Source organism: Cebidichthys violaceus, unplaced genomic scaffold (genome assembly GCF_023349555.1).
Source record: "Cebidichthys violaceus isolate CVI_PGR_0920_01 unplaced genomic scaffold, fCebVio1.0.p SCAF_85, whole genome shotgun sequence".
Taxonomy (NCBI): Eukaryota; Metazoa; Chordata; class Actinopteri; order Perciformes; family Stichaeidae; genus Cebidichthys; species Cebidichthys violaceus.
Window position 1 is genome coordinate 67,501 of NW_027176970.1, and position 24,469 is coordinate 91,969.

At 42.6% G+C, this 24,469-nt stretch overlaps 1 protein-coding gene across 1 annotated transcript in view; it reads left to right on the forward strand.

Moving 5' to 3' along the window:
• Nucleotides 1–24,469, forward strand: part of gabbr2 (gamma-aminobutyric acid (GABA) B receptor, 2) — a 165,059-nt gene that overhangs the window by 28,811 nt on the left and 111,779 nt on the right. Inside the window, exon 2 of the mRNA XM_068702495.1 lies at nucleotides 17,684–17,821. Coding sequence (XP_068558596.1) covers nucleotides 17,684–17,821 — 138 coding nt within the window. The remainder of the gene's footprint in view (nucleotides 1–17,683; nucleotides 17,822–24,469) is intronic.

Consider the following 24,469-nt stretch of genomic DNA (forward strand, 5'->3'; position numbering starts at 1 on the left):
CTTTAAACACCTCTCTGTAAATTAGATGGTTATAAGGAAAGATGGAACAGGAGATTCCATTATTGTGTTGTGATTGTACCAGTAAAAGACAGTCATACAGTTAGTTCATATGCAAATCTCAAATAAGAGTTCTTTGTCTATCTTGCTCTGAATTCTTGTCTACCTTTAGAAATATTCCTCAAGCTTCGATACAATAGAAACCCTGTATTATTCAACAGATCCATTCCTCCGTCAGAGTTCTAGCATCATCTCATTAGGGGCAGGTGAATGAGAGGGGAGCAGTTTTATCCGATCACAGCCAGTGGAGGTGCCTCATCAAAGGCCTTCTGGCCTGGCCTGCTCCCCTGGGGCATTGCCATCCTCCAGGAGACACATCAAACACATGAAAGAAGAACCTCCAGAGTCACACTCCTTTGCCTCCATCACAGCAGTCCACATTTATCATCATACCTGACTGGCAGTTATTTCCTATGATGCTCTGTGCTGAAGCTTACTGAAAATGCCACAGATTCTTTTGTTTTTGTTTTTGTTTGATCTGCGTTTCAAGCTGCTTTTAGGCTCAAAAACATATCTAAATGTGGGAATGGCTTTAAGTTTCAATTTGATTGCATCAGTAAGCAAGACTTTATTCTCCTCAGCAGTTTACCTCATTTGAATCACAGGAGTCTTTCACACAGGAAAACTTCACAAAGAATATAATTCTTTGGCTTCATTTTAAAGTACTAAAGCTGTTTTTATGCCAAAGGCTGATGGGGGAAAAAAAATAACAGTACCTCTTAATTTCAAACACGCAGCAAATTCATATGGACATCTACTATACTACATAACATATTCTACCACATTCTCATCTGCAGTGTGCTTTCCCACTGCTAGCTGTAGCAGACAGTATTCACAGGGAGGGGGGCAGAGATGCAGCCATTTTGGAGGCAGTGGTGCATGCCAATGTATGCCCAATGAGTTCACAGAGGAAGTAGTTCATCTTCCTCCACTGTTATTTTATTCATTACTGCCTGGCGAAGAGGGGAACAGACACACACGCACACAGGCTGAATACAGTGTAGGCACGCATGCACACAGGCAATGAGGTGGGCAGGAAGCACACATATTCTTATGTGGCGTTGTTTTCCCTCTTACCTTCTTTTCTTTTCTCTTAGCCTCTTATTTTTATGTTCATTATTTTCGTCTCATAATGGTTATTCTTGTTTATCTACTTTATATACCCACTATTTGAGAGGCATGTCACTTAGGCGCATTACAGCTGCCTGAGGCTTTTAAACACATCTTTATATAGTAGCTCTGAAGCCTTCTGAGGATTAATTGGAGATATAAGAACTCCGGCTGCCTGCGGTTGTACGCTTTGTCTTTGTGTTTGTCTTTTGTTTTGTCAATTTGAGATGAACTGCTTTGGCCTGCTTGTGGTTGGGGCAATTAGGAGCGAACCCTTGGGCAGTTGGCTGTTGAGGATTTCCGGATTTTCTCACTTGAGTAAACAGTAGTACATTTGAAATACTCACGTGTACACAAACTGGAACACAGAGTAAAAGGAAGCAAGCACAAAGGGGCATCAGAGCGTTGTGCTCAGGCCCTGAAGGTGTAGTTATTTCAATGTTGCTTCTTGGTCTTTGTATGACACATTGCGTGTGAGAGGCTGTTGGTTCGCTAGAAAAAAAAGGAGCTATTGGGCATTGTAGAGTCAAGAGAGAAGGTAAGGAGGAGAAAAGGAGTGTGGTGTGCTGTAACGGCCTGGTAGCCCATGCTTACCCGAGCTCAACAACACTCATTAAGCTCAGCTGCCTGTGCTGAAAAAGTTTGGGAGATTCAAACTGAAGAAGACTCCTATTCCCTTCCCCTGCAGGCCAAAACAACCTCTGAATTAGACTATATCTCCCTGGCTTCTTCCTGAGATGGAAATAAGTTTTGATGCGTCTTCACTGTGGTCTGGCTTGGGGAGGCATACGACTGGTCCGTGGTCATTTTTCAGGGTGATGGTCTGCACTGTACTGTGCTGTAATGTGCTGGAAGTCGAATACAATTTTAGCCTTTTTCAGATTCAGAAAATGGTTTAGATAAAGCTACTTGATCCCAGTCATCTGATACCACTTAAAGGCTACTGGAGTTGCTGTGTAGTCTGGGAGGATGTTTTGCAACCCTTCTGAGAAGCCTCTTTAATTAAAGTGATGACAAATCAGGGAGTTTGCTGGTATTGAATGATTGACATCATTATAAAATATTCATATAATTATACACTGCTACTATATTTGCTTTTTACTTTTTCTACCAGCAGTCAAACACAGATGTTATTTCTAGACAGAACTGCTTGCTTATGGCAAAACAATATTATCAAGATTATTTTGGCCAATATTGATATAACAATTATTTATCACTGGCGAGGGGTGCTGTAAAGCGCCACCATCACCCTGTTCATAAAGCTGATCTAGAGATGGTCGTGGCGCACCACTGCGGAGGAAATACGCCCGGCGAGGGCCAGCCTGCGCCAGGGAGAGTTTCCACGAGGGGATCCTCCCAAAGCAACGTCAGTCCCTGATCCGCCAAGCAGGGCGATGGCCCATGAGCTGAATATGACTCAATAATATCTTGTCGATAATCATGTTTTCATATTCGTTGAAATTGAAATTCAATTCATTGCACGGCTCTATTTCTAGATGCTGTCATTCGAAACTTATCCATCCAATTAAACACATAATTCAACTGTCATCCAACAGCCATAAACCTCTTCCTGAACCTCCAAAATTATTTTAATTTCAACTTGCATAAGAGTGTATTAGTTATGCTGGTGTGCGACATCTATAAATGACACTCATAGTGAATCGTTAACATTATCATATAATATACGAGCGATATATCAGTATTCACTCAATGAGTGTGTCGTGGAGGATAAGCAAAAGTTAGGAACTGGGGACAAGAAAATTCTTATATTAACTTAAAGTCAGAAGTCATGTGCTGCTACAGGGATTCAGTCTCTGTTGATGCGTTTGTACATAGGGTCTCACCATTTATTAAAAGTTTAAACATATCTTAAGCTGAATCATTGTTTAAATTCGTCTCCCTGTCAAAGATATGTGTATGAAGTTCTTACCTCCCGTTAATGATTCCTAGAGACATAAACTCTATAATACAGTACCAATGGTATGTAGTTGTATAGGACGCATTCATTTTAGTTCATTTTACAGTAGCATCTTTTGAAAAGGACAGCGAGTATTTTGCGGTGGACCGTGACATTAGTGTGTTGTGACGTTCTCCACAGAGGCCACCGTTCTTACCCGTCAGCGACCATGAGCGTGTGCTTATTGTCCATCAGTGACACATCAGGGAAGAATATATGTTTCTCTCCTCCCTGCTTCCCCTCACATATATACACACACCAGCAACTTTTCTGTCTCCCCAATATACAGTCTGGCAGACTCTTGGTTGAGAAACTGAAGGTGGCTAACGCTAGTTGATTTATTTATGAGATGGGATTCAATACTGGCTGTAGGCCTGTCTTTAAGGCTAGCCTCTTATAGTCTATTCTTATTGACAGCGTTTGTGGTCTTCATTAATATTGCATTTTGCCATCCTGACAGATAAGCATTCCCAGGGGATTGCATCAAAATAAAGTTTTCTACTTCACCAAAACATCCTCAGTACTTTCATCCTAACTTTTGACAGGAAGACAGTGAGTCAGTTCTGCTGAAACCGAGGCAGATTTGAGATTTTCTGTTGTAAAAGAGTGCATTTTTGTGAGGCTAAACTGATCGGTGTGTGTGGAGAGGTTTGCTATTTCATCTTTGCTTTTTTTATGGGTGTGTGTCCTGAGTGCATGAATCAGGGCAAAATTGGTTTGGTGAGTATTTACCTCAAGCGTAGCGGTAGCTTTGATTTACTCAGTTTTGGTCTAATAGGTCAGGCCAGGCAAAAAGTATCTTGCTCAGGTGACAAGATATATAAGTCTCTTCTACTGTTGGATCTCTACCAGTACCACAAAATCAATAGGGAACATCAGATAATAAATCATACTGCAGGAAATTAGAACTGCTTTGGGGTAAGAGTCTAACATTTCAGATGCCCAGCGTTGAAGAGAATTATAAATAGACTGGATACATTGATTAGCATTACTGTATGTAATTGCTAATTCAGCTGTGGGTTCTGAGCTTCTTTTATGTGGGTTTCCTACATGTAATTTAGATTGGGTACTTTGCTCTCTTTTAAATTATTCAGGCACACACACAGGAGCACTGTGATAGGTGATGCAGTCGCGGAGAGTCACTGGTGATGACTGTCACTTGTGGTCCCATGGGCTGCTCGGTGGTCAGAGATTGGGATGTAACAGAGGAAGACTATTATTGTGATCTACTCAATTATTCATCCATGGAGGAACTCAATACCCTGAGCGAGAAAGAGAACTTTAAGTTGACATAAAGCATAGCTCTCATATGCCCAAGCACAGGTAAAATGTCTGTCCATATTCAAACCTGACTCTGTCATGAATTAAAGGAGCTTCAGAGCTTTCACCGGCAACAAAGCAACAATTCATTTTTGATGTAGTTTTAGTGTCTTTGATTTCATTCTTGGATGCAGGATAGTGAAGACATCTTATTTTTGTTACATTACATTTTGAGTCTACATCAGGTAAAAAAAAGATACCGCACCACAGCTCTTACAAAGGACCCTTTGATCATCCGTCGTAGCATTTTTCTACACTATATAAAGGTACCATGATTACTCCTCCCTTGTCCGTAGGCATGCCAGTGCTTATCTCACCTTAATGTTCACTTTGTTCCTCCCCCATTGGACTCATCTGACAGTAGAGTGTATCTTTGGAGATAGCATCCCAAAACCAGCTTAGCTTTGCTGGTGGGAACCAAAATGCTCAGCTCTTATTTATTTAAACAAAACTTGAGCCAAACATATCTGCGTATTCCATACACCTCGCCCCCACCATCAACACCTATTCACTAAGTGGATTGCTGCATTATAACCTCCTGAACAATCCCCCAAAATATGAGGAGCAGTCATGAATGTAACTGCCAGAGACGGCATTTTTTTCCCATGTTGTGTTTACATACCAGCAGAACCACCTTTGATGGGATTAGAATCACTAAAGATGTGCTTTAGCCGGCCTGGGAAGCTGCTAGCAGGGAGAATGTGCAGGGATTTATGCATTTTTGATGCAGCGTGGGGAGGAGTGGAACTCTAAAAAGGCTGCATGACCTACTTAGAGAGACGTGGAATTCAGACGACTCATGCCACAAAAAGAGAAATCTTTCTCTCACTCTCGGTATGTGTGTCAGAGAAATGTTTGCAAAGTGTGCTCATTCACATGTTCTTTGCTGCCTGCTGGTGTGCCCGTGTGCGAGCGACGTGACACAGATGCGCACAGACGCGGTAAATTCATCAGCGTTACTTCTTTTTTTTTCACCGTTTCTCTCTTTATTTTGCATTAGTGCGTGTGTCCTGCTCCATGGGCTGCATCTTATTTTAAGCCTTTCATTCTGTTTTATTTAAAAGCCTCTGTAAGAAGGAGCCTTCTGACATCCTGCAACACTTCTGCCAACAATCCACTGAGATGGCATCTGGCTGGCTGTAGACACGTGTGCACACGCACACGCACACGCACACGCACACGCACACACACACACACACACACACACACACACACACACACACACACACACACACACACACTTTTTAACCACACAAGCAAGACACTAACAACGGCTTGTCCCGCTGTCCCCATCTAAGGGAAAAAATGCAATTTTCTTTGCGACATGGCCTTGTACACAAATTAATTTTCCTTTGCAGTCCAGCCCCTTCGCTCTCTCCTCTCTCCATCACCTCCCCTCCCGCTCTCTTTCTTAGTAGCTATGGCAACACAGTGTTGCACGTCAGCTTCTCAAACGAGACGGTATTGTCCGACGGCTCCGGCTGTCAGATTCCTGCTTTACTGTGACCCTGTAGGGTGAGACATAGAGGGAGAAAGACTCTTTCTTATTGCTCCTATAGTTTTTCAAGTCACCTCAATACAGGCCAGTCAATAAGTGATTCATTGGAAATGACAAGCACTCGCAGTCAATGCCCTCAACTGGAGTGTTTACTTGGCCCGGAAATGAGCTATTGTGAGACAAGAGTTGACCACCTGGTTGGATGGTGTGTGTGTGTGTGTGTCCATGTGTGTGGTTTGGAGATTGATGATTGTTTGTGGACACTGTTGGCATGGACCCCAGCCTGGTTGAATCTGCGCTGGCTGATGAATCCTGGGGTGCCTGGTGTTTCTGTTGGTGGCAGTGGACCTCCCAGTTGATGAAGAACTGCTGGCAGGAGTAATGACTGGACCTCTGAAAATGTTTTTTACTTTTGTCAATTGATGATCATTACTGTGGCATTCCCCCCCTTTTGTTAGAAATAAATACTATCCATCCTGAAAAACACATTTCCCTGTATCTTTTCATTTCACTTGGATGTCATTATCCATTTACCTTCAACAGCTACTGTGCAATCCTCTGTGGTCTCCTGTCACTGACTATTTAATCAGTGTTCAGCTAATGTTAATGATTGATAAGCACATTAGCTTGCCATGTTATGGTGGTCCACTCTTGCAAAGCATCCTTTGAAATATATGGTTAGGTGATTAACTGAGAAACTAATTGGATTGAGCAGAAAACGGCAACGTTAACATCCAGAGAAGATGTGTTAATGATGCGATGCTTACAGCTCTGACCCTTAATAACTTTAAACCTCCTGGAGGCAAGAGATGAGAGGAGAGAGAGAGGAGAGAGGGATGAATGAGAGGTGGAAAGTGTTAGGGGAGAAAGAGAAGCGGATGACAGAAATAAGAAGAGAGTTGCCAGTTCCTACAGGACGGAGAAAGAGTGCCAGTGAAAGAATGTAAGTGAAAAAATGATGATGATGATTGGTGAAATAGAGAAAGAAGTAGTGGATAGGGAGCGAGCCAGGGAGGACCTAAATCCAAACAGAGACTAGGCCAGGATTCCTGGGAGTCGGCGTTATGCTGTAACAAGATTGATGTGCGTGGACAGAAGAATCCTTAGGCTGCAAAGAGGGACAGCCTGAACTGTGCTCTGCTCTTTCCCACTTAGTACACACAGACAAACACACATACACAGACCTCCATGCACCCACTCACCCAATATGCCAGTTTTTTAAAAATCCAGTCCAAAAGTCCACCAAGCCTACACTTCCCAGACTCCCATCTGTCTTGTGTGAAAAAAAGACAGGTGCTGTCGTAAAAGTTGTCAATAGATGGTCCTATTAATCTGGAGAATGATGAGTAATCCGCCAGTGTTTGTCCTTTCAGACCCGACAAAATGTCAACAACAATATCTGCCTTTTTCCACTTTCTAAATGGCCGCTATTAGATAACCAATAGAAGAAAGGACTACTGGCAATGTCATCTGAAGACACAAGCATAAACGTGACTTGAGTGATGATTGTGGTTGGAAAAGTGCCCTCCCAAAACACAATGTCAAACTGAATCTAAAAAAACCCCCTCCCATTATGTGTTACATGTTGGAAATTAATGAAAACATCACGCCAGAACAACTGGCAGGTGAGGTCACCGCAAAACAAAGCAAGCACGGAGCGTCCTGTTTTTGTTCTATCATTTAACCATGACCATCATCCTTCTACAACCTTCAGGGATTTGACTCTACTCTATATATCAAAGGCTGTTTTTTGGTCACGGAGAGTACTACTTAACCTGTGAAAACAGCTGTATCACGTCTTCTGTGGGTCTGGAGCACTTTGTCTAGTCTGTGAAAATGACCCTGATAATATCAAAAAGGTTATCTTGGCCTTGGCTAAAACAAACTGGAAGACTGGAGTTCATTTAATCAGGCAAAGAAGGTTAATGAATACACCATCAAGATGCATGATGGGAATTGTAAGATTCAACTTTTTGGGAGTTTATCCGACACTCAACATTTAAAGTCCTGATATTGAAGCAAAAATAGGGAGTGCTGCAATGTTGATGTTGAAGTAAAATACCAGGTGCTCTTCAAGGATAGGGCAAATAGTTGTGTAAAAAAAAAATCAATGATTTTAAGGGAAGTCCATGCTGGTTGGCAGCCTGAAAAGCACTCTGTTAGCTTTTTTTACTGACACATGTAATGTGTCAGTATGTCAGGATGTCTTGGCCTCTACAGATTGATTTGACCATCCCTTTACAAAAAAAAAAAAAGAATCTCTGTATTGTGTGTGAGTTCATTATCGGTATAATTCTGACTCAAATTGTTCTTGAATATACAGTTACAGTACATTTGCTAATGTAAAATAGTTTCATAAATAAAGGAGATGCAAATGCACAAAGGCACACAATTTACAAGGGTAGTTTTACATTTCCTTTCTTGCTGAGAGTTAGATGAAAAGATTGATTACAGTTTAATATCTGTCCGTTAAATATAAAACTACAGCCAGCAGCTGGTTAGCTTAGCATAATTCCTGGAAATGGGACAAAAGCTAGCCTGGACTCCAGAAAGTCACTGCATCCAGCCAAGACATAGTCTGGCCCATAACCCATATAAACCCACAAATGATTGTTTTCACACTTAATTAGTGAGCTTTAGATGTGCTGGTTGATGTTTTTTTGTATGAGGGGGACAATGATTGTGGTCTAGATTTTCTCATCAAACTCAACAAGAACTTATATAAGTGTCTTTACCAAAATGTTCAAACTGTTCCTTTAAATAACTAGCAAGACTCCTGCTGCAGGACGTAATGCATTTTGTCTCACAGGTAACAGCACTGTGTCCAACTGAGGTGACAGACAGCAAGCAGTACCAAGCATACACTCGCACACACACACCAAGCTCCTGCAATCATCATGCCATGCCACTCGGCCCATGCGCTATTGGGCAACTGAGATAGTGCAGCCTGTCACGGTTTAGTTTGTGTATGTTTCAACTATAATATAAAACGGTTCTTCCAGCTCTCTTTCGTTCTAACCTGTATATGACTGATGGTCTCCACTCTGGCAGACAGCATAATGTGAGGTAAACAGACTGGAGAGGGCTCATAAAAAGTGGAGGCAGGTACTTTTAAATGTGAAAAGCAAAGGTCAGCGATATCCAGCAGGACTTATATATTGATGCTGAATGAGTTTTCATAAAGACTGAGATGGTGGGTAGGGGGACAGGATGGATATGGTTAAAAACTCTCTCCCAGTTGTTGTCCATAAAGATTTTATATCCATAATTGACAGGAAATATATGAGGGATTTTATGTGCTCCATTATTATTCAGTTTATAGGCGGCTTGAGTTGGGGAAAACTCGAACATAATCTAACAAGTATCTTGAAGGGTAGCAATTTTTTATTTCGAGTTCATTTGGGGTTGTGCTGTCAGTGATGAAAGAGGGGAAAAAAACGTATGAAGAATGCCTTGAGTCAAAATCGACCGTGGTGAATTTTGTAGCAGCAGAGATACCATGACTCCCCAAATCAAAAAGATGGAATTGCTGACATAATTTCTCTCTCTGCAGTAGCTGTGGACACCTGCATACCACCAAACTGGCGCCTAACCCAGTGCTGCACTCATTTACTACTGTACCATTAACCAGAATCCTCTTTGTCCCTCTTCTTTCTCTTTTTCCTGCCCCGCTTTACTGGATTCATCTGTGGGAGAGAGAGTGGAGGACCTTCGGGGCCAAGAAACAATTAACTTGATAATGGGCTCTCTCCTTCTCTCTTTCTTCTTCCTACTCTTCTATCCACATCCCCCCTCTTCCAGTCGTCATTTACTAGTTAGCAGATACACCAGCTGGGGCACCTCTGCTGATGATAAAATACATGACATTTATTGGACCCTTATGTTTGATTGGTCAGGTATAAAAGCAACCGTCCTCCTGTTCAGGACAAAGTTCTCAAACTCCTCACATTATACACAGTGGATTTACATTGACATTTTTACTCCTCAGGGTAACTTGGATGCAAAAACTGTAGAATACTTTGAGCTCTGTGAGACTGTGCTTTGAGCTAAATGCTAACTTTAGCATACAACCATGCTCACAATAGCATTGCAAACCTGCTGATGTTTAGCGGTTATGAGTATCATGTTCATTACCTTGGTATAGTGTGTTAGCATGCTGAGGCAGATGGTAACATCAGTAGCTTTGCAGTCATTTGGTCACAAATGCAGATCTAAATTTTTACCCGATGGTCCAGCTAACTGAAAAGACAAGGGATCACCAGAGTAAAAAACAATTTCTCTTAAGGGAGACATGAATGTCTGAACAACGTTTATGGCAATCAATCCTGTAGTTGTTGAGACATTTCAAAGTCATAAACATCAATCACATGGTGCGCTGAGGAAAAAGTCAGGGGCTCTCCAAAGTCATTAAGATTCATCATATCGAATATCTGCTCAAAGTTTTATTTGAAGATTTATTCAGTCTGACCCAAAGTGGTGGGCCGACTGTACAACAGATCAGCATTGCGATTCTGCGATCAACATGACAAAAGTTAACTGCTTTTAGAAACCCAGGCTTCGGAGTTGACTGAAAATGACATCGGCAGGATGAAAATGACGGTCACACATAACAAAATGGCAACTGCCAGGTTACTTATAAAGGCGATCCATGCAAATCTCAGAGGGAAACCATTTACCCTACTAGAAAACTAGTAGATTGATTACATCACTTCAGAGGCCATTCTCCTCCCTCCTTCTATTTGTCCACTGCGTCCTCAGGGACTGGTTGGCTCATTTCAGTCGGATTATACTTTGGTCTGTCCCACTCACGTTAGCGCACCATGTTCCAGCTGTTGTCAGGCCTTGTCAAAAGCACAACAACCTGTAATAGGCTTAACACGGCGTCTGCTTCCTGCACGGCACAGATTGCTAATAAAGGTGCAATGTGTTCACTGTGATTTTAGTACCACTGGCCAATTTGAGCTTATCTCGGATTCGTGAGTGAGCCGATTTGTGTGTATTTGTTTATGATTGTGTTTTGGCATTCGTTTGCGGAAGGATGATAGTTTATCCAGTGTGTGTATGTGTGTGTGTTTGAGAGTAAGCATGACATGGGGGAGACGTGTGTGTGCGGAAGAGACAGAAAGTGAAAAAGAGAGAAAGAGACTTGCCACCACCGGGGAGGCTTCCAACGTGCCGTTGTGGTTATCCTGGTGGCCATCTGAGCTCTCGAGAAGGCGAGGGATAGATTGAGTGCAATAACAAGAGCCAGACTGCAGGGAGAGAGGGAGCGATGGAGGGCAAACAGCCATCAGCTTGAGCAACTCAGTCAGTCTGTCGCAGTGGATTTTAAAGGCCAGTCTCTCCCCCGACAAGTGGTGGGTTCCTCAATGTTTTTTTTTTCTCTGTGTTGCATGCATGCAATGTGACGAGAACAGATTGAAAAAAAACAACCTCCATCACTCCGTGCTGCTCTCAATTTTACATCATCCACTCTCTCTCAATCAATGTGTACTCTCCTCGTATACTCCCGGGCCCGCTGTCTAAATGTTACCACAAGGAGCCTGGATGCTTGCTTTGTACGAGACTCTGCTTCATCCTCACCTCTTCTTCGTTCCTTTACTTCTTTTCCAAGTATCTCACTTAAAGCTGTAGCTATGGCTTTTATTTTATTTTTACATTTTAACACTTTAAGTCTAGGAATTACCTGCCAGCCATGTCTTCCTGGCTATTTAGAAAGGGAAAGAAAAGGCATCTTGGGTGATATGTTACACCCCAGTGGACCTCTCAATTGCCTAGGGGCTCATTGATGGGGCACAAATAGCTCTAGCTTCTTGAAGATCTTATGTGTGTAAGGATGTTAGCAGGCACAGTGGGGCTGCCTCTGCTGTGTGAGGAGTTAATCCGCAGTGGGGAGTGTTGTTGACCTTAATTGACAGATGAATAACCCCAATGAACTCAAGGGGAGTCTCATAATAAAATTGCTATTGATATACTGTTGGGACAATCAAATAGACTACAGCTACATTTACTATGGAACAGTCAAACTTTACTAAACTGTTGCAGACTGATTCTCATACACAACAGCCCCCCCTCCCTTGTTCTTCCTTTTCCGACAGCAGTCGGTATTGATAGCCATGACAGAGTTTAGAGGATTATCAGGGTTTGTGCATGGGGAAATAGATAATCTCCTTTAGATCTGACCTATCGGCTGCACCCTGCTAACTCTATAGGGCTTTATAATGCCAAGCATATGTTTCAGCAAACGCTGGATTCAGCCTGGCTCACATTTCCTCTCCTGGCGTGGAGATGTGGGAGTAATTCAATGAGGAGTGCATGCAGGAGGTAGACGTAGCTGATAGAGGAGACCAGCTTTTTGCATCTGCTGCACTGCTGCTGCATTGCTGCTGCATGGATGCTCAAAACATCAGGACATGATTTACAATCTATACAGCATGTAGGCAGGATGGATGCCTGTTGGGGGGCTTCAGCAGTGACAGTGCTGTATGTTTTCTGTTGACAGTGCAAAGATGTAAATTACAGCATTGCAGTGTGTACAACTGACAGGGTTTACACTGACACATATTTGTAGCTCCTTGAAGTATTGTTGTATTTTATTATTTAGCGTTTTTATACTTTTATGGGCAAATTATGGAGAGTTATGCTTTATAGACAACAAGTACGAGAAGGAATCTTTTTCTCAATTCTGTGTGTGTGGTGTCGCTGGGTTGTCATACGTCCCCTCTTCCTTTGTTCAAGGTGTTTTGGGGTTTTCTTAGATAGCCTAATTGCTATGCATTTTACCTCAGTGAAGCATTACAAGTAAGATCTACTGACTAAAGACTGAAAACAATATTCTAAAACAAATGAAGCCAAGGGTGGAAGTTGCTTGCTCGGTTCTGTTAATTGGATGAACAGAAGTAACGTTGTTATCGCACACATCATGTTCACACATACAGCTATATTTAACACACAGTATAAAACTGTGGGTGAATGAAAACACAGTTTATTGATAGATGAGGCAACAACATGAACACATCCAATCTTAACCTGTGATCATATTTTTTTCTGTGTTGGGATTCTTGTGGATTTTGTCCTCAGTAATCACCTGTGCTGTTGGTGTTGTCATGAATAAACGCAGTGTGTGAAGGGCAGATTGCTTCTGACATCCAATCATCAGACTCACACACATACACGTGTATGTATTTCAGTACACGTGCGTGCTTGTGTGCAGTATTGAGCCTCAGGTTGCTGATTTGGGTGCAGTAATTTGCCATTAGACGAGGGACAGGTGCAGCTGCCTGTGTTTGCAGCGCTAACAAGGCATTTCATCATGGTTAGCACCAGCCTGGTGCTCTGATCAGCTCTTGTTCTTGTCACCATATCACACACATGTATGCTCTCAAACGCACACACGGATGCACACAAACACACACTCTGGTGGTCTCATGGTTGTTCCACATATAGTGCTGGAAGATTTGGGTTCAGAAACCCACATTACCTTGTACTGTAAGTGAAGGATGTACTCGTGGTACATACTGTATGTGCTGCTTTGTGGCTGACGCTGTCTAGGAAAGGCATGTTCATTTACCTCAGGCAATGTTATTCAAATATAAGTTAACTGTCAACTAGTGTTTGGGTTTGAGTAATGGTTAAGCCTAAAAAAAATTGTCCCAAGAAATATGATTTTTTTTTTTGGGATTGTTTTAAGTAGCTTTCTCTTAATGTAAAGCACTGTGTTCATTCAGATGAGCTTAGTATTTAAAGTCTAGCTGATGGAAGAACATTTTTGATCTACTCTAGCTGTTAAACTTGAAGAAACTAAAAGATTTTGGATGTGTTTTAATCCTCTAAAGTGACTTATTATTGCTGTGATGTTTGAAGTTATTTTCGGAAAAACAGCATTGATGCATGCTGACCTTTAAAGATGTGCTGTTTTCCAAGACCGTATAGCATTTTGATTAAAGAATATGTAATGAATGCAAATCATCACATTGAACATGAGATAATTCCTGGGCAGCTGTTTCCTCACATTTAGTATAATTGAGTGTGATTCATCAGCACCACAATAACAGTAGGCTAATGTCATCATATATTGATAAATCAATAGGGATGAATCTCAGCAACTTTGTATAAAGGTCAGTGTGAAGGAAAATAAATGGAGACAATGGATTGAGGGGCATTTTAAATAAACTCCTCCTTGGCCAGCTGTCCCATCCGTAATATCCGTAATATCCTCTAAATGGTAAGGGTAGTGCAAACTCGCTGCACTGCAGGCTGAATATTGTAACAAGTACGCTCATAAATCCAGCAACTGAAGTAAAACTCGATTTAGTTTCCATTGTGCATATGAGCTGCAGGATATCATGCTGTGGTCACCCAAAAAGTAAATTTTCTGTTTATGGATTTACAACATCAGAAACGGCTATATACCTCCCTTGAGTTTCCATCTCCAGGTTCTTCCGCCATCAGCCCTCACACGCACGCACGCACGCACACACACACACACACACACACACACACACACACACACACACACACACACACACACACACACACCTTCCTTGGCTGTCTCCCAAGGCGGTCAAACAGATTACTACGGGTGTTAACCCCATCGATCTGCTCCAAATGGCCTCCAATGCCAGGAATTAGATTTCCAACTGGGGAAGAGGGAAATAAAATGCTGTAGTATTTCTTGCTGCTCAACTTGGGAGTCAAGTGCTGCTATGCCTTCCTCATTGTGCCAGTTCTTCCTCAGAACTTCTTTGTGTTTTTCAGGATAGTTATATTTGCCTCCCTTTTCTACCTTGTTCCGAGCATAATTCTTGGCAAAAATTGGGATGTAAGATACAGCCTGTACCAACCTCTCAGTGACTTGGCTTGAGACTCATTTACTTCTCCTTCTATTCATAAGTTGACAAACGATCTTAAGATTCAAACTATAATCGATAAAAGCCTTAGATTTTGATATTAAACATGTTTTTCCATTATTGATGGACTGTAGGCAAATCTGCAGGGCACACTGTGCAGCTACTGAGCATCACAGAGAGCCACTGAACCAATCTCAGTCATGAAATACTCCATTGTGGTGTCATAATGGAGGGCAGGTTTATAACACTGGTTGACTTGGCTTTATTAGTGCATACTTAATGTCAAGCTAATACCTCTTCACTCCAGTCTTTTTCTCTCTCTATTCAACTGCTTGTTTCTGCCCCTTTCCTCCCACCGTCTTCTTCACTACCCCCATGCCTCTTCACTCTTTGGTCCCATTATACTCCACTGCCTCTCTCCCATCTGTCTTGCTTTGTCTACCTGGCATCAAGCTTTACAGTGTTTCCATAGCTGAATAAGTATTGATTAATGTCTGAGTGGTCGTGCTACCTAATGAGAGGCTAAATATAACCATCGCTACACCGGCCCTGCCGCGGCCTCCTCCTCCCTCAACTATAGCGCACAAAGTGTGGATAGTCACACTGTTGGCATGACAACACACACCGGTCAAGGCTCTGTGAGTGGTCACAACTGATTTTGTGCATGTGTGCCCGGCAAAAGTAGGAGAAGATGAATGAAGTGGGGGGGTGAACAGACGAGAGAAAAAAGAACGAGATTACTTTTTTCTTTTATTTTTAGCTTTACTTGAAGCTGCTTTGGTTTCTCACTTTCCCCTCCTGAATCCCTTCCTCCCTGAACAAGCTGGAGGAGCTCATATAGGTGATTTTCCATCACTTACTGTGACTTCAGATGAGCGATTCCATACTCATCTGAGAAAATAACATATATTATTAGAGCTGAAATGATTAGTTGATGAAAGTATTAATAGTTTAAGTCATTTATTAAATGAAAATGTTTATTTACACTTCCTGAATAATGGGGGTTTGCTGCTTTTCTTTTTTCTCATTTCATAGTAAACTGAGGGTATTCAGCGATTGGACAGTTGGTTGGACAAAACAATCAATTTGAAGATTTGGCCTTGGGCTTGAGTAAACAGTGATGAATCAATAATGAAAATAACAGTTTGTTGTAGCTCGTTACTGTATCTGACCCCATCCCCTGCTTTCAAATGCTGTAAAACAGTTAGCTTTGCTAAAGACGGAGTGAGGAACATTCTTTACCACCTACATTTACACATATACAAAATGTATTACACTCTATGTAATAAATCAGCTGAAACCTGCAATTTCACCAAGCTCGTTGACAAGTTTAGTTGCCCACATTTCTTTTCTGTTGCATGGTAACCAATCCTACAAACCCTCCTTGTTACGACCAGCTGGAGAGAAATGAATGATGAGAGTATGCGAATGGCATATCTTCTTTAATAGCCTGCTGTTTTATTCAGCCATGTGGCCAGGATAAGGAATCCCCACTGTATCTAATCACATTCTCTCCCTATTATTTCACCTGAGGCATATCCAGCATCTAGTCTATTTTTGACTGACATTACAGCATACATCTCTATCAGCATGAATGTACATGCACAGGGGAAAGCCTTGATTTTACCTGGTCTATACTTAAAACATTGAAAGGCATTCACACAAAGGGAGTCTGATGGCTGTGGAGGGTTGAGTGCGATGCAGAAAGATTGCTGTAGCGGCTCAACGTGTGACTTGCAAGGTTGTCTATGTCCTCTACCTCAATTTACGGCTCCGAGACAATCATCCTCCGCTCCAAAAAAAAAAAGACAAAAAAAGAACATAAGATGGAAAGATGTGTCAAGGCTGCAGCAGCAATACCGGCCATGCTCTTAATAAAGTTACCAACAGATCAAAACCTACAGTACGGCCCTACATGTCTGGTTAGGAGTCTCATTCCTCCACATTTGATTTTGAGTTTTTCAATCCGCGGCCAATGCTGTTGTTCAATGGCAAAATCTCATTCAGACGCCGACTGATGGCTAACAAGGCCAAATAACTCTTCAGGTGAGATGGAGTGTGTCGAAAACGCACACACCACCTGCCGTTTAGTCAGTCAGTCCATCTATCTCTCAGCCACACACAGGAATATATCCTGAATTGAGTGGCAATAACAGAGGACTGGAGGGGGGGGGGGTTGTTTACTGCTGATGGAATATCATTACAAACTGTGGAAATCAGGGAATCACAGCAAAACCTGTTAGCCAGATCAGGTAGCAATCAATAGGAACCTAGACTATTTTTTTTTCTTCTTCTCTCATTTTGCGCTCTCCCCCTTCTGCACACTCCTTTCCTCCGGTTGCTATAGTGACGCGAAATGGCTGCGTTCTGCAGCACTGGATCAGAGCGGGGGGGGGAGGTCTGAGATACATCGTTTTACATGACGGTCTCAAAACACACACATACACAAGGCTGCATTTACTGCATGTTAGTATGTGCCACAGCACTTGGAGAGTATAATTATTTGAATGTCACATTGTTTTTCATAAACAGTATATATTACATAAACTGACACTAGTGAGTCCGATGTTTCTGTGGTTCAACCATCACAGTATGTCGGCGTACAATGACCTTTTGAGCAGTGAACAGTTTTTCTCGTACAGTGGAGACTCAAAGATGATTGTATTGAGTATCACCTTACTTCTTTGAATAATTTCTCAAAACAACAGAAAACATCCATAAATTGTCTTGAAATGATTGAGATACAATTTGCAAAATAGAATTAACATTTGGATTTTTGTTTTTGTAATTTATGTTTTCTTGGTTTTTACAATAAAAACTAATTAAAATGTCTCTTCTCTCTTTTCCCCCTGTATCCCCGCTCTCCCCTTCACCACCTCACTGTGTCTGTAGTGTGACAACGCCAAGGGGCTGAGGGCCTTCTTTGATGCCATATGCTACGGTCCCAAACACCTGATGATCTTCGGTGGTGTCTGCCCCTCTGTGACCTCCATCATCGCAGAGTCCCTGGAGGGCTGGAATCTGGTGCAGGTAGGGTTTGCACTCTACATGTTCTCATGCATTGCCGTGTATGCGAGCATGTGGTATATTGCCTGTATGTACAGTGTTTGTGAACCCTGGATGCTGTTGTGACAAACAAAAGCATCTTTCTGTTTTTTTGCGTTACTATCAGAAAACCAGAATTTGTTTCTTAATTGAGTTTCCAAAAAATCTTGTCCCTTAGAATTGCAGTGTGCAGAATAGTTCCTGGGATTTCAAAGGGGTCCCAACTCATGGCTTAATCCGTCATTAACCTTGCCAGGGTGAATGTCTAATTGGCGTTGTTCTAATCCGTAGAATCCTCCCTCATTTTACGATCAGACAGAGTCAAAATGGCTTAAACCCATTGTAGCACTAGCAGTCTGTTGTTGAAAAGACAAGCTCAACTTCCAATATGCTGTTGGACTTGTATATGAAGGAAAACACATTGCCAAATTATAAAGGCTTGTCCTCATAGTGAAACGCTGTCTCACATGATCTCGCAGAAAATATGTTTTTGGGGTGTTGAGCTAATCAAAGTTTTGCTACTTACTCCAGTCGATGTTAATTACCTTCTAGACATTCATACAATAGATTTTACCACTCAATTATATTCTTGCTTGCTAAATGGCTGCCATTTTGCTGCCATTAAATTAGTAGAGCTTTATGATTGCTCACTGTAGGCAAACACTGTAAACTTTTGACCCCCTGAGTTATTGCTTAGAGTTTCTTTCACTTAGACTGTGTACTGTACTGCAGTACCAAAGAGGGGAAATACCTTCCAGCGAATACATTTCATTTGCTGCAAACCACTCCAAAGGTTATCGGACACAGATAAGAAATGAGTGAAGCTTGTGCTCGGAAGAGATAGCAAAATTCAAGAGGCTGCATTTTGAACTGAACCTCACATTACGTGGCATATTTCTTCCTCTTGCAATTACTGTGAATCTGCAGCTTTTCATGTTCCTTTCTGCTCGCTCGTCTTGTCAGGGTCACTCAAAAGTGATAAGATCGTCAGGATGAGCGAATGAAAGGAGGAGTCGTTTTTTTGTTTCTGTGTTCACTCCCTTTCAGTGGTAATGATCTCAGTCTAGAAAGAGGGGTTCAAGCCACAGTTGATCTTTAAGTGCTCTCAGGTATTTCTCTGTGTGGGTGGTGTGCAAGTGTGTGTGTTTGTATGTGTGCAGGCTCTTCTCTCTATTTATTGGCTTGTTCGTCAGTGATTACCTGTGAGAAGTGCACTAGCAATCTTCTGCTCTGCAGAACACTATGCCTGGTACAATGTGTTCCCCAGAGCACTTTACCAACAAGGCTCATTTCACTATTAGTACACAGACAGACCAATCCTAAATACACATTCTAATGCTGTCTGAATACCAGACAGCACGTGATTGAGGGGGAAACATGTAAGGTGAAAACACAGAGGAATGTGTTCATAAGGAGATGACACTTATATTCAAAGGCATGGGCAACTGTTGTTGTTGTTGCCACAATTAACTAAACTTCTTTTAGACCAGTAAGCTTGTAGTTGCAAGGGCACTCTAAAGATATTTATTTATCAGTTAGCACAATGTTGAGTATTTGTAGTATCATACTAGCCCTAATTGTCTGCCGTTGCTTGTGTGTGCATTTGTCTGCAAACAATTGGGTGTGAATAATGTGCATGTGTGTTGTGATCTTCTCAGGTGTGGGGGTTGGGTCACTGTTTTGTTTGAGACGCAAGATGTCCTTGCAAACCTGAGCAACATTCTCACAGAGTATGACTCACCAAGCAACTATAATGTGCACTGGAGAGCTGCAGAAAGACACGTCGGTGGATGTAAACAACACACCAGATAGTTATTGGTTGTTCTATGGAGCATAAATGCGTAGTAAGTTGGCACCTGTGTGTTTAGCTATCATGTACTTATCAAGCTGGTCCTTGCACCTGCCAGCTAGAATCTTGGCCTGAGCGTCGCTGCCTCATTTCTTAGCCCATTGACTCTCATGAGGTCCTATTAAATGTGTGTGTTCGATTATACCCTGTGTGTGTCTGTGCGATTGTGTGTAGTTGTGAAAAAAGCGTTTTTATGAGGCAGACAAAAAGTTAGACATTGCTCCTGCCAGAATAATGCATTTGTCTGATGGAGGAAATGAAGAGATGGACTGTGAGGAAGGGCATGAGAAGAGACAACCAAACAGGAAGCGAGAGAAAGGCCGGAAAAAATGATTGGAAATATAGATACTGCATCCTGTAACGTTGAGTGTGCCACATCAGTGAGAATCTTTGAATTCTGTCCCTCTGTATATTTATTACCTAGCCCTGGCAGCCCATATGCAAGACTTGAGTTGGTGTGGAGCAAAATAGAGAATTTTTCATGGGGATTTTATGGGCCAGGTTTAACAAGCTCATCATTTCCACATCAAAACAGGGAGCTCGCTGATGCTATCTTTAGTTGAGATAGCTGAGAGAACAACCACTCCTGGAAAAAGCCTAATCATACGGCCATAAAAAAATAGCTTTCAATCAGCGCTGATGCCTAATGAAGTCAGCGTTGAAAGGCTCAACAAAAATAAACTCCCATTGCATACCTGTTCATTACGCTCTATGCATTCACATATACTTAAAACAGGTTTTAGAAGGGTAGTATCAGAGCCAATGTGTTTGTACTAAAAGCCAGTAGCCACTACAGCAGGTGGAATAGTGTCTTAAAAGGAAAGCATCCTGAAGCCTCCCTATTGAGGGGAAAAAAGCAATGTCATCTTGTAGTGTTATTCCACCAATAGGAATCTTCCAAAATGCAAAAAGCAACAACTTGTAGCAAGCCAACCTCCCATCATAAATGCTGCATCAGATCAGAAGCAGACAACATTTACCAGGTCTCAGGCCTATATAGGTTTTTACCAGGTCTCAGGCCTATATAGGTTGGAGGGAGACAACCAGGGGGCTCTCTGGAGAGGGCCAACGAGCTAAACTCTTTCTTCAATAGATTTAGCTCACAGCCCTCATCTGTCTCCTCAACACACCTCACCTCACAAACACCTCGGCTGCCTCTGTCCCCCCTGGTGAGCGGCACGGACAATGAGCCCTCTACTTCAAAGGGCTCTTCCACCACCGACACTATGATCACCCTCCCCCCCCTCTCTGTGACGACTGGCCAGGTTAGAAGACAGCTGGAGAGACTCCACCAAGGAAAGGCTGAGGGACCTGATGGCATCAGCCCCAGGGTCCTGAAGACCTGCGCCATCCAGCTGTCTGATGTCCTACAACACCTCTACAACCTGAGCCTGAAGCAGAAGGAAGTCCCGGTGCTGTGGAAGACGTCGTGCCTGGTTCCTGTTCCTAAGAAGACGACACCATCTGGCCTCAATGACTACCGACCAGTTGCCCTCACATCCCATGTGATGAAGGTGCTGGAGAGGCTGGTCTTGGCCCACCTCCGACCGCAGGTGAAATCATCGCTGGACCCTCTGCAATTTGCATACCAGCCTCATGTGGGAGTGGACGACGCCATCATCTACCTGCTGCAACGAGCTCAGTCGCACCTGGATGGAACCGGTGGCTCTGTGAGAATCACTTTCTTTGACTTCTCCAGTGCATTTAACACCATCCAACCAGTGCTACTGAGTGAGAAGCTGCGGGAGGTGGGGGTTAACGCGTCCACTGTCTCCTGGATCACTGACTACCTCACAGGCAGACCACAGTTTGTCCGACTGGGCCGTGTGCTGTCTGATACGGTGGTCAGTGATACTGGAGCCCCACAGGGAACTGTTCTGTCTCCCTTCCTGTTCACCTTATACACCACTGACTTCCAGTACAACTCAGGGTCATGCCATCTGCAGAAGTTCTCTGATGACTCTGCAGTGGTCGGGTGTATAAGGGACGGACGGGAGGAGGAATACAGGGCAGTAGTGGATGACTTTGTGGAGTGGGCCGGTAGAAATCACCTGCTTCTGAACGTGGCCAAGACCAGAGAAATGGTGGTCGACTTCAGGAGGAGGACGACGGCTCCACAGCCACTGAGAGTTCTGGGAGAGGAGGTGGACATGGTGAAGGAGTACAAGTACTGGGTGTCTCCATCGACAGCAGACTGAGCTGGAAGGCCAACATCAACGCTGTGTACAAGAAGGGGATGAGTCGACTCTTTTTCTTGAGGAAACTTTGATCCTGACCTATTGCTGCTCTGTAACCTATTGCTGCTTGTAACAAAATAATTTCCCCTCGCGGGATCAATAAAGTTAGTATCTATCTATCTATCTATCTATCTATCTATCTATCTATCTATCTATCTATCTATCTATCTATCTATATCAGTCCGATACAGCACAATGCATGGAACATGCACAGTACTTAACAAGCTAAGCTTCACTTGCCAGCAGCATATTGTTAAGCTCTGTGTACCTATGGATTGATCTGTTTGTGACACTTTCTGATTCTGACTCATGCCTTATGATGCCTTGTTGAAGTGGCTCGTTTGTCACCCTCCTTCCCTGAGCAGCTCTGCTTTTCTCTGCAATTACAGGCGCATGTTGTAATGCATCGCTGTATGTGTGCTAAAATGACGGCCCCAGCAAATTAAAATGGTGGATAAGAATGCTACCAGGGCCAATGGACAGATGGCGAGGAGCGGATTGAGGGAATGATGGAGGAATAGACACACAGGGACAGACATGGACTGTAATAGCATAAAATTGAAATTCAAAGAAATGGGGCAGGACGCAGCTGTGTTTGTGAGCTGCCATCAGTCACAAATGCCACTGATTGCTGTGGTTTTTATTTCCGCAAGACAATGAGTGTTGAAGCCATCCTCTTGGCTGCCATCTTGGTCTGTGATTAATCTTGTGTTCTCCTCAACATGATATTATATAATTCCAGAAAGCTTTTGGCGAGCTTCTTAAATACTTGCTGGCACAGATGTCTGTGCACAGTCAACACGCTTCACTCACTTTACCCTTTTTTTTTTTTTTTTTTTTTACTTACGAGAGGTCCTTTTCCTCTCCTCAGCAGTAGGGGCTTTTTTCTGTAAATGGCTCATTGAGTGCCAAGAAATAGCCCCAACTCACCCACCCGCCAGTCGCTAGCCCCCTCTCACTCACCAATTAGGCCCAACATGGCTGTCCATTTTCAGCCATGTCGAGTGTGTAATGAAAAATTATGCTTCCCGATCATTTTGCCTCTTGAGCGGAAGAACACGAGTGTTATTTCTACAAAATTGATTATTTGTAGAAGTGGACTCACTTTGTAAAAAGCAGGTTTTTTCGTGTCATGTCAATATTTTCCCCCACTGTTAGAACAGTACAGAGACAAGGCAAATATGTACCTTTCACTTTTGAGTTTAAATGGAAAAATGAGTGAAGATGACTTTCAAAGACTTTATTTTGGAAATGCAGACTAGAAAATCAGCTTCCTCTGTTTACTTTTGTGTCAGAGTTCAGATCTTTGAAGGTGTCCTGTGCCTCAATATAAAGCTTGCAAAACCTCTGAATCATTTATCTTTTAGGAACACTGAATAATGAAGTCAATATACAGAGGGAGGAAAATGTGGATGTGCCCTCTCACGGTGTTGTTCTCAAGACTTGGACATAGAGCTAATATTTACCTGCATATGAAGCCCATTTTTCTTCGGCACTTGCTGTATCGATTGTCAGTGCTTCATTAAACCAGACAATTTAGGGACAGCAAAGTTGCATCCCTGCCTCCTTGATGTGCGACATTTTCTTATTTTTGAAGCCTCCACCAAATCTTCAGGGTCTTCTTTTTTGCAATTTTCTTTCTCTCACTCTCTCTGAGTGCTACACTGGATGCTTCAATAAAACATGTGATGCCTAGCACTGCAGTATTCTGCCTCACTTACGTCAAATCCTCCTGTGTACCCTATCAATATTTCATGACTTTCAAAGTTTAAGCTAAAATCTCGGAGTGTAAGGGTGGTGTGAGCATCACAACAGATCATTATTTATCAACATTATGAGAAAAGTTAAGGTTCACCTGTTTGTGCTGTGTGCTGTTTTTGTTCTCTGTGGGCAACTAAAAGTTATATAAACTGTCCTCCCAAGATTAAGTGACTCCCCCAAACCATCATTTTCATGTTTGGTTGTACGTGTACTTATGTGTTTACTCAGCACAAGGTGCAGCCCAATGGATTAATTTCAAACCTATCTCTCTCTCTCTCTCTCTCTCTCTCTCTGTCTGTCTCTATATCTCTATCTCTCGATCTATATCTCTATCCCTCTCTCTTGTTCTTTCTCTATCTCGATCTATCGTTCTCCTTCTCTCTCTATCTCTATTCCTCTCTTCCCTCTCTCTATCCCTCTCTCGTTCTTGTTCTCTCTCTCTCTCTCTCTCTCTCTCTCTCTCTCTCTCTCTCTCTCTCTCTCTCTCTCTCTCTCTCTCTCTCTGTCTGTCTCTATATCTCTATCTCTCGATCTATATCTCTATCCCTCTCTCTTGTTCTTTCTCTATCTCGATCTATCGTTCTCCTTCTCTCTCTATCTCTATTCCTCTCTTCCCTCTCTCTATCCCTCTCTCGTTCTTGTTCTCTCTCTCTCTCTCTCTCTCTCTCTCTCTCTCTCTCTCTCTCTCTCTCTCTCTCTCTCTCTCTCTCTCTCTCTCTACAAGTGTGACTTTGGACGGGACTGTAGGGGAGAAATACAGAATGCTTAAGAGAGGCAATTAGGCCC